General features: G+C 38.0%; 2 protein-coding genes across 2 annotated transcripts; both read right to left on the minus strand.

Moving 5' to 3' along the window:
* Positions 1–2211: 2211 nt before the first annotated feature.
* LOC136239372 (E3 SUMO-protein ligase ZBED1-like) lies at positions 2212–4549 on the minus strand. The gene is made up of 2 exons (XM_066030108.1): positions 3417–4549; positions 2212–3326 (listed from the first exon to the last, which is right to left on the minus strand). Exons 1-2 carry the CDS (start codon positions 4410–4412, stop codon positions 2388–2390), a joined length of 1935 nt encoding a protein of 644 aa, XP_065886180.1. The 5' UTR covers positions 4413–4549; the 3' UTR covers positions 2212–2387.
* A 2576-nt stretch (positions 4550–7125) lies between these two features.
* LOC136239246 (uncharacterized) lies at positions 7126–9141 on the minus strand. Its single transcript, XM_066029975.1, has 2 exons — positions 8697–9141; positions 7126–8483 (listed from the first exon to the last, which is right to left on the minus strand). Exons 1-2 carry the CDS (start codon positions 9139–9141, stop codon positions 7126–7128), a joined length of 1803 nt encoding a protein of 600 aa, XP_065886047.1.
* Positions 9142–10761: the final 1620 nt, after the last annotated feature.

Below are 10761 nucleotides of genomic sequence, written 5' to 3' on the forward strand. Positions count from 1 at the left end.
GGCCAGAACCCATGGTGACACAGTCTGGCATTCACTTTTCAGCTACTTGAATTTGTAAAAGATCGAGATAGTCTAATAGAGCAGTCATCGTAAATATACTCTAATTGAGCATTCAGTACAGACTGTAGCCACTGTTTTCATTACACTGCTTGGTCTAAATCATTTACATTTATGTTAATCAATTGATCATGCATATCATGCATTAGCAGTTACAATAAAAATATAGTCTCCACATCCCATTTCAAAGCATATATTTTCAAATTTTTCCTTAAGGGAGCATCTCTAGCTTGACATGCTTAGCACATGCAGTTGAGCATCACATTTAAGAGATAATCTCTGACTTAAACATCACATCAGATCAATACTGAAAAAGTAGTGAGCATGACTATGACTTGCAGTCCATGATGGCCTGATCACTCAAAATATCTCTGGAGCATAGGCGGCGCCCCCTCCCCCCCCCTCAGAATGATATCACACGAAATTATCTTTCTTGGAGTGGGGCTGAAAACCGTGATCAAGGTCGAGATATTCTAATCTAAATACAGCCAAGCTGTAAAAAAAGGTGCGGCCCCTAAAAAGGCCATGGTGAAAAAAGATGTGAAATCCAAGGTGGCGGCCAAGAAATGGCTGTGATGGTAGGTTAATGCCAAAAATTTTAATTACAACAATTCAGGTGAATTTGGTGTTTTTCACCATGGCCTTTTTAGGGGCCGCACCTTTTTTTACAGCTTGGCTGTTTTTGATTAGATATCACTTCTTTGCATTTGTATATTGCAAAGCCGGTCTATAGCTGGCTTTGGGGCTTTTTTAACCCATGTGTTTTTTTTTTATTTACCACAGGATGAAGAAAAGAACTTAAAGACGATTTTAATACTTCAACTATTTTTGATTCTATTATATAGTAATTATACAAATTATATACATATATTTATTAAATGTCAATTATTCTCCACTGGATAATTTCTTTGCACCTGATCTCTCTACTGGGTGACTTGAAATGTAGCTGAACTACAGGATGGTTTCTTTGTAGCTGACCTCTCTACAAGGTGACTTGTTTCTAGTTTATCGATGTGCTATGGTCCCTACTCTAGTTGAAAATTTTTCAAGTACTTGTTTGTTAACTGTATTTGTAAATAATTTTATTATGACTGGTGAACCCACGCATACTGCATCTGAAATGGCGCCACACGCCCCGCTATATCAATTATTGTCTGAAAAGTGAAGTATCCATCACGCTTGATTGTCAGCTATGTTCAACCTGTTACACAGCATTTCAAATCAAGAACTTTCCTTAAGCACCTCTACAATCTACACATATCAAAAGAAATGGTTCCGTGCCCCAATTTTATTAATTATTGTCTGAAAAGTGAAGTATCCATTACGCTTCACTGTTGGCTGTGTTCAATCCGTTACACAGCAATATGAATCAAGAACTATTTGTAAAGCACCTCTGCAATCAAAATAGCCACTATGGAAAATACGGACGATTTCTGTTTCGAAGGGAAGCCATCACGTGCTCGCACCAAATCAACACCTTTCTCTGTCAGCAAAGATGATTTTTTTATTATTATTATTATTATTATTAAGAAAGGCACTATTTAGAAAAGTGTCCTGCTTAACGAAGGCACCGGAGAAAAAACGCTCACTTCAATTTGACGTTCGGGTTTCGTCTAACTCAATTCCGGTGAGTGTTCTTGTGTGCACTACGCAGTTTCGTCTGGACATTAATTAATTAATTAATTATTTAATTATTTATGACGTCACGTTCTTATTATTATTATTACTTGGTTATGTAATTAGCAAAGCCCACCAGGGGCAACACGCTAATGTTCATTACAATTACATACAATACCAATCAGATTGTTCTTAAAAGCGTCAATGTCAATCTTGTCAATATCAGAGATAGGTAGTTGGTTCCATTGAATAATTGTTCGTGGTAAGAAAGAGTATTTGTAAACACCGATTCTTGTTGGTAAGTGAAATAGCTTGAGGGGGTGGTTGGAACGAGTGTATGATACTGGAACTGATAGAGGTATACAACGATCAGTAGGCATTCCAACTAGGGGTGGGCGGTATTGATCAATATCATACCACGGTATTTTGATTATAAATATTGCGGTATTACTAAATACCTACTAAATATGTACAAGCAAGACACTGACTATTATCCACAATTAATGCTTAACTGTGTTTCTTCTTTTTAGGATTTGGAATGCAGTTGAACAAGTTTTAATTATTCACAATTATAATGTCATACTGTAAACTGTATACAATCACAATTAACAATATTATTTGTCTTGATGAGTTCTATAAGGTTGATAAGCTAGTCTTTCATCATCAAAAAGTTGTACAATAAAAAGCTAATACTTTTATAGATGCCGAAAAACTTACAAGTTTTTTGATAAAAAGACTAGCATATCAACCTTGTCAGGTTTCATAGTAGCTCTGAACGGTGAGACAACATTTCCTGCTGTGCTAAACAGCCTCTCTGATGCCGAACTGGTGGCACAAACACACAAATACTTTTGTGCAAGCTTTGCAAGTACTGGAAAGTTAAACTGCTGCCTTTTCCACCACATCAGTGGATCCTCTTCAAAATCTAGCCTGTGTCCTGACAGATATCCATCTATTTCCTTCATCACAATCTGTCTATGCTGCTCCTCTTGATTGACAGGGGAAGCATGCTCTTGTTCTTGTTCTCTAATCCTAAACTCAAAGTCCTTGAACAAAGTTCCAAGGTTACGTTTCTTCTTTGGGGCTGATGGCTGGAGAGAAGAGTGTGCAACTTCTTGTGTTCTAGATGATTCTGCTCTAGAACTATTCTGCTGTACTTCTTGTAGTTCGTGGCAAACTTCTAAAGCATCATCAGTCACTTTCTGCTTAATGGACATCAACTCAACTTCTTGCACATGTTCAAAGTATTTTACCTTGAAGCGAGGATCTAAGAATGTAGCTACTTGAAGAATTTCATTCACGGTGTCATTTAATCTGCTATAGCGGCCTTTGATGTCATCAACAATACGATGCTTGATATCCCTAGTTAATGCTGTATCTTCAGCACCTTCCTTCAGCAAGTCACTTTCCAACAAATACAGCATTGGGATGACAGCTGACACTGTAGCATACTGCTCCCCTGATAAGATGTCTGTCAAGCCAGACAGTGGTGAGACTGCACTATCAATTGATTCCAGAACATCAAGGTCCTGCCAAGTAGGTACCAGATGGCTAGTAGTGCGGTCACTGCTCAGCACTAATCTGATAGGCTCCTTCTGTTCCAAAATTCTTGATACCATTTTTGACATTGAACCCCACCTGGTAGGGCAGTCCTACAGGTAAGAGAAATATTTCATTTTTTAATTTGTACAAACATGTTTGTACAAACATTGAAACATACTTCACATGTTTGCCTTACTTACTGCAACTAAGGAATGCTGCTTGACATCCATGTTAATCTGAGCTTTTGTCAGTTCCCTTTTCCTCTTCCAGCTCATTGAAAAAGAACTGACAATTTTCCTACACACACCAAGTGCCCGACTGCATCGACTGTCATCTTGCACAGATTTAGTGACAGCAAGGTGTAAGTTGTGGCCAAAACAGGGAAGCCTTAGCCAGTCCAAGATCCTCGCAGCAGAAATGATGTTGCTACCATTGTCTGTTGTAATGCAAATTTGGTTAACAACATCCAAGCTCCAAGTCTCCAATGCTGCTTTCATTGCTTCTGCCAAATTAGCTCCTGTGTGATCCTCAGGTAAGTATTGGGTCTGTAAGCACTTATTACACAGCTGCCATTCATCATTAATGTAGTGTATGGTGTAACTGATATAAGGTACCATCCCCACACTTGACCACATATCTGTTGTTGATGAAAAATGGCTTATCGAGCTAATTTCTTGCTTAACTTGCTGCTTCACGGTGGCATGGAGGCTTGGTAAAGCTATTCTTGAAATATGATTGCGACTTGGAATGTCGTAGCGTGAATCAAAAGTTTTAACCATTTTTCTAAAGCCAGCACCTTCGACGGTATTAATAGGTAAGCAGTCTTTGGCTATGAAATAAGTAATAGAATCGCTTAGTTCCTTCCATTTCTTTCCCTTCCGATCGTATGGCTGTGAGCGGACCATCGCTTCTTGATAAGTAGGTTGATTAACCGGTGGAACGCATCTTGCTCGTCGTTCAGTGGAGTCCTCCTTAGCTTTCACTGCGTCCATAGCCTCTTTGTACACTATTGAGTGATTATTCTTTAAATGTGAAAACAAATTCGAGGTGTTTCCATGTTTAGCCAACACGCGTTTACGACAAAGACGACAAACGGCACTTCCATCGTCAACCACTCTCCCATCAGCACCTTTCTCTAAACCGAAATAATCCCATGCTACACTCTTCGTTCCGGTTTTATTAACAAGTTCTGCCATACCGTACAAGCAACTAGCACCAGCTGGAATAATACGTATACCGTTCGAGAACCGGTTATTTCCGGTATTTTAGGTATATCGGTATGCGGTATTTTTAAATGTTAAATATTTAGTTAATCGGTTTTAAAAATATATTGCACAACAACTAAATACCGGTATACCGCCCACCCCTAATTCCAACCCAATTTTTAAATTTTGGAAAAATGGGCTTTTTATATGCTCAATAGATAGAGTATAGATCGCCGATCTCAGAAATATATAGTTTGTTGGGCTGGAATTAGCTACTTTGGCATGCACAGTGCTTAAAAATTGAAAAAAGGTACATTTTTTCTCCAGGACTCCCCATACATTTTAAAGGGAAAAATGGCACAATTGAATCAGGAAGCCATCTAGTAATCTGGACTATCTTGAAACTGCAGTTGCTTCTAGCTGCAAGTTTGTACATGTAATGAGAGTAACTTCAGATTGTATGAGATCTCAGCGATCTTTGTATGCTTTGTGGTGAGCAAATATGTTGCACCTACTGCACCTGACACTTCTCAATACAATGGTGTATGCCTATAAGCAAGAGGCTATGTCAAGTAAGCAAAAACATCAAGTTAACAACTTATAAAGGTAAACAACTAAAGTGGAGGTGCCACAATGATGCAACAATACCTAAGGTGGAGTTGTGGTTTCAATTATGGCATTGTTATGCCGACTTTGAAGTGGTTTATACTTTTGAGCTGATGACACAGCCATCAGAAAATTGCTCTGGAGCTGAAAATCGCTAACCAGAGCGAAGTAACTACGCACTTTAAAGTAAGCACCAGTGACTACCTTCCACCCGACAGTACGTTTTTTAAAGTTTTAAAGTATTCTACATACATTACAAGGCTTGAAAAGATTGCAAAACAACACAAAACTTACTTATATGAAACGCACACGATAAAACTAAGATTTTCATGATGATCAGCGTGTGGACAAACCCCACAGCGGTTTTCATCCTCACTGGAGCTCGGACGATGGAGCAATCCCAAGTTAAACACGAGCTGTTATTTTGTGCCAGGGTTCTATTGGGGAATATACGGAGAATTTTTTTATTAAAAAATCTCGGATACTGGAATGCCTACGATCAGGTATGACTATTAACCTTCTCAAAATTTTAAATAGCAAAGTAAGTCGAGTCATTGTCCTTCTGTCTTGGAGACTAGGCCATTCAAGGTATGTCAGCATATCTGTTATGCTGTCGTGTTGTTGCTCACTAGATCTGACCCACGGTTAGGCATGGCATGAGGCTATTATGCTCCAAAAATTGAGCATTATGCTTTTGAGCAGTGCTCAAAAAATCACCTATTATGCTTTTGAGAATTACCCATTATTCCCAAAATTATGCCACCATAATTGGTTGATAATGCCAGTTTATTGCTGTATCATACCATTTTCGTTGATATTTAAGCTTTGAATTCTTTAGCTGGTTGCTGTATTAAAGTATTTCATCAATGTGACTGCTTTATTAGAGTAAATAATAGTCGGTGACTGTTCTATTAGAGTTTCTGACTGCTCTATTAGAGTATCTCGATCTTTTTTAACGGAATTGTGCAATCTGTAGATTTTCCTGCTGTTAAAGCTTTATAATCATCTCAAAATGCTAGCATAATTCCTGATTTCCACACATACCTATTATGCCCGAAATTATGCCGGCATAATCGCCGCATCCCTACCCACGGTTTGTTCAGAACAAAACGAGCAGCCCGATGCTGGATCATTTCAAGTTTGTATATACTTGTATTGTTGTAGGGATCCCAGATGGCTGAACAATACTCAGTGGATGGTAGTAGTAGTTGTTTGTATAGGTGGTCTTTAATTTCTATTGGTGCAGTGTGCAAGGTCCTTTTTAGGAAGCCAAGAAGTTGGTTAGCCTTGCTGCAAATATAGTTGATATGGGGGTTCCAGGATAATCTGTGATGAAGACGGATACCTAGATAGTTATGTTCCAATACTGTATTGAGTGGAATGTTGGACATTTTGTACGTAAAGCTACTTTTGTTGTGATGTAATGTTATTTGTAAAATGTTACATTTAGGAATATTGAACTCCATCAGCCAGTCGCTTGCCCATTTGGTTAAAGAATTTAGATCATTCTGCAGAATGTGATGGTCATTTGGTGTTGCTATAACTTTGTAGAATAATATATCATCTGCAAACAGTCGTATTTCACTTTTGATGTTCATAGCAATGTCATTGATATAAATTAAGAACAGTACAGGGCCAAGTACAGACCCCTGAGGGACACCAGATGTCACTTCACAAATAGATGATTTGGAGCCTTCCACTACAACTTGTTGTGTTCGACCGTGGAGAAATGATTTCAGCCAATGTAACATGTTCCCTCTAATTCCATAATATTCTAATTTGTATAGGAGTCTTGAATGTGCTACTTTATCGAATGCTTTGGAGAAGTCTAATATTGCAGCATCAACTTGGTGGTTGTTGTCCATGTGTTTAGTAATATCATCAATGGTAATGAATAGTTGAGACGCACAGGAGTGTTTGGATCTGAAACCAAACTGGTTTTCTGATAGGATGTTTTGGTCTTCTAAATGCTTCATAATTTGGCTACTAAAATATGTTCCATTGTTTTGCAGACTACAGATGTGAGTGAAATAGGACGATAGTTTCTTGGGTCAGATTTTGTGCCTTTTTTAAATATTGGAGTAACATAGGCATGTTTTCATTCCGATGGAACAGTACCAGACTCCAATGATTGTTTAAAGATGTGAGTTAATATAGGAGAGATTTTGGTTGCTGTAGTTTTCAGTACGTATGGATGAATGGAATCTGGTCCAGGAGATTTGGATGAATCACAGTTGGATAATAAGTTGTAGACTCCTTGTTCAGTAATCTCAAACATTGGCAAAGATGGAAATAGAGATGGACCTTTATCAGGGATGGTGGAGGTATCCTCAATTGTAAATACAGATTTAAAATGTTGGTTTAAGATGTTGGCTTTATCGAATGGATCTGTCAAGGTATGGCTACTTTGTGGATCTTTTAAAGTGCTAATGCCACAGTTTCCTTGTTTTCGAGTTTTTAAGTAATGCCACAATGGCTTTTTATTATTGGATGCTGAAATCAGGTTTGTTACATAAGATTTGTGTTGATGTTTAAGTTTATGATCCACCTCTTTCTGTAATGATTTATATTCTAACCAATCGTTTTCACGATGGTGGTGCCGGGCTCGGTTGTATACTCTTTGCTTTTTTCGTATTAATCGCTTTAAGGTAGTAGACATCCATGGTAAATGAGTCCTTGTGCTTAATAATTTGGTAGGAGTATGATCCTTAATGACTTGTTGTAGGTTTTGTGCAAAGAACATCCAATTTTCATCTAGGTTTTGAGGTGTAGAGTTATTTAACTCAAAGTAAATATGTGATAGTTCTGACAGTTTTTCTCTGATTGTATCCCAGTCAGCTGACTTGTAGAGGTAGATGGTTCGGGGATGTTGTTTAATCATACGTGTTGGAGTTTGGACAGATAATATGACTGCATCATGATCACTAAAACCAGGAATTGGCTCGCAAGATAACACAGAATCTGGGTGAGTGGTGAAGCATAAATCTAATGTATTGTTACGTCTAGTTGGAAAAGTGACTAGTTGAGACATCTGGGTGTCTTCAGCTAAAGTAATGAGTTTTTCACGAAAGTGACATGGCACATATGACTCTGTTAAAGTACCGTGTTCCCAGTCAATGCCTGGGCAGTTGAAGTCACCACCAAGAATGACTCGGATACGAGGGTATTTCTGCTTGATTGCATTTACAGAGGATTGCAAGTCCTCAAGTACTGTGTCGGTTGAGTGGGGAGGACAATAAAAAGAACCAACGATTACATCATTGTTCTTGCCAACATGAACATACGTCCACACAATTTCAATAGGTGAGTCAGTGTCTATTTGTGAGGAGTGAACAGTGTTCTTGACTGAAACAAATACACCGCCACCATAGTTGTTTCTGTCTTTCCTGTAAGTATGAAAGTTGTTTGGAAACATTTCTGAATTTTGAATAGTTTCAGTAAGGTGCGACTCTGTTCCTATAATAATGTCAATGTCATTGTTGATTAAAAAGGTCTCAAGCTGAACTTGTTTGTTCACAACACTACAAAAATTTGCAATAGATAGTTTTAAATCACTTAAAATTACTGTATTAGAGTTTGTAGAAGTAGGGAGTCAGGAGGACTCCATGCTTGTAGTGGGAGCATTGACAGTTGGTTGAACAGATTTTGACATGAACTCTAATTTATTACCATCTGTGCTTACTTTGCAGTGGAGCTTGTTGTTTACATACAGGGAATCATTTCTCATTTTAATATTTCTTCGCTCAGTGCCATTATCAATTAAAGATCTTCTTTCTTTGAGTAGTAGGCGTTCTTTTTGGCATTCAAATGGAGTCAGGTCTGGTTTTATGTATATAGGAGCTTCTAGTTTGTTCTTTGAGCTTAAAATGTCAAGTGCCACATTGGAACGAAGGAATTTGATAAGTAAGGGTCTTGGACGCTGGCTTTTGTGATCGTATTTTCCAAGACGATAGAGGTCTTTTATATCATTTGACTCAATTTCATTGTCAGCTTTGGACATAGCATCAATTACATTTTCCAAGTCTTGCTTTGTGCGGAGTTGGCGATTGGTTTTCTGAGGGCATTCAGGAATGCCATACACTACAACATTGAATTTTCTCTCAGCATTGTTCATGCTTTGGTTAAGGATTTCATGTGTTTCTTTAGCTGTAGTGTTTGAAGGAACAGATGTTTGAGACTTTGATGTCTGCTGTAACTGTTGAGTAGCATCTATCTTGCGCTTTAAATCAGAGACAGGTTTGGAGTTCAGTAATCGTTGACATTAAGTTCTCTATTTCGGCTTTGTGTGCTTGTAATTCACAGTACAGACAAAAGAATGTCTGGTCTTCTCCAGCTTCACCAAGTACAGCAAGGGTCGCTGCTGATAAGCCCGCGCATCTGCGATGGATCCAGGCGTCACAATAGCCTTCACAGTAGATGGAATCGTCACCCTTTCTGTGCTTGGTGGGCTCTTTGATAGTTTCATCACATATAGGACAAGTAGTGTTTCTTTTAGACTTTTTTCCACATTGATTAGAGCCTTCTTTGGACCTAGGACGCTTTAGAGATAATAATTTTGGACTCTGGGGAGTTGAAATGGCATCTGACGACATTTCTCTACTCACAAAATGACGAGACAACTTCAAGATTCGCTGTGAGAGTTGTAGATTCTTTCTTCTCTAGTTTCACAATGAATTTCACGATAAGTTTAAGGAGAGGAATAAAATCACTACGCATACCACAATCGAAGGTATTGAATGGGACACAAAGGAGGACACTGGTAAGTCCATGAAGAATGCATTGTAAGTACTGTGGTATGCCAAAAGGCACCTGTCGGGCCGAAGCGACGTCGAACAGTGAAAAAATCAAGCCCGTAGCCTTAGCCGTTATTGAGTTACACTTGTCTGAAGGCATCAGTCAGTTACTTACTTAATTACTTACTCAGTCAGTCAGTAGAAAATTCCGTTGAATAAATTTTTTTTAAATTCCGTAGCAACTTGTTGAAAGCGTTTAGGGTCAATCTGAAAGCTTGTTTGGGCTTAGTTTTATCTCACCAATACTGCCTCATCGTCGTCAGGGAAAATTAAGGTATTATTTCGTGGGCCGCGCCTAATCCTTTGTGGTCCCTACTATACAGTTACTATCATACTGTATGATTTAGCACATGTATAATAAATCATAGGATTTCAATGATTGTTGTTTATTGCTAAAACTATATCCACCTAGGACACTAGTGGTATCAATAACACACTTTGTCGTACAATGCAATAGTTATCTCTCATGTACAGTAATTTCAGCATTTTAGAAGGGTTATCCTGCAGCTGACAAATAAATTATTATGCTGTTGTGATTTAAAATCCTATGCATAAACATGTAGCTATGATCACCTGTTGATATCAAACAAGTAAGTAAATTAATAGAGCTAACGTAATTAAACATTTTGATTAGCAACAAACTGATGACCTTTAGCTGTTCATAGTCTGGCTGACTATGAAACAGACTTATATTCATCTTTAATTTCATTTTCCATCTTAAATGTTTCACCATTTGCATATAATACATACACATTAATATTAATCTCTGCCCTACAGTTATCATTCTTCAAGACAAATGTTAACATAGACGCAGTGAAGCCGTTATTGCATTACACCTTGATAACTATCCTTTATTCTAAACAAAAAACTTGGCTGACTAATGCTGGCAGGGGAACTGTAAATTTTTTATCACCGCCTCTTTAGTATTATTGTGTTTGCAC

Source organism: Dysidea avara, chromosome 11, assembly GCF_963678975.1.
Source record: "Dysidea avara chromosome 11, odDysAvar1.4, whole genome shotgun sequence".
Classification (NCBI taxonomy): domain Eukaryota; kingdom Metazoa; phylum Porifera; class Demospongiae; order Dictyoceratida; family Dysideidae; genus Dysidea; species Dysidea avara.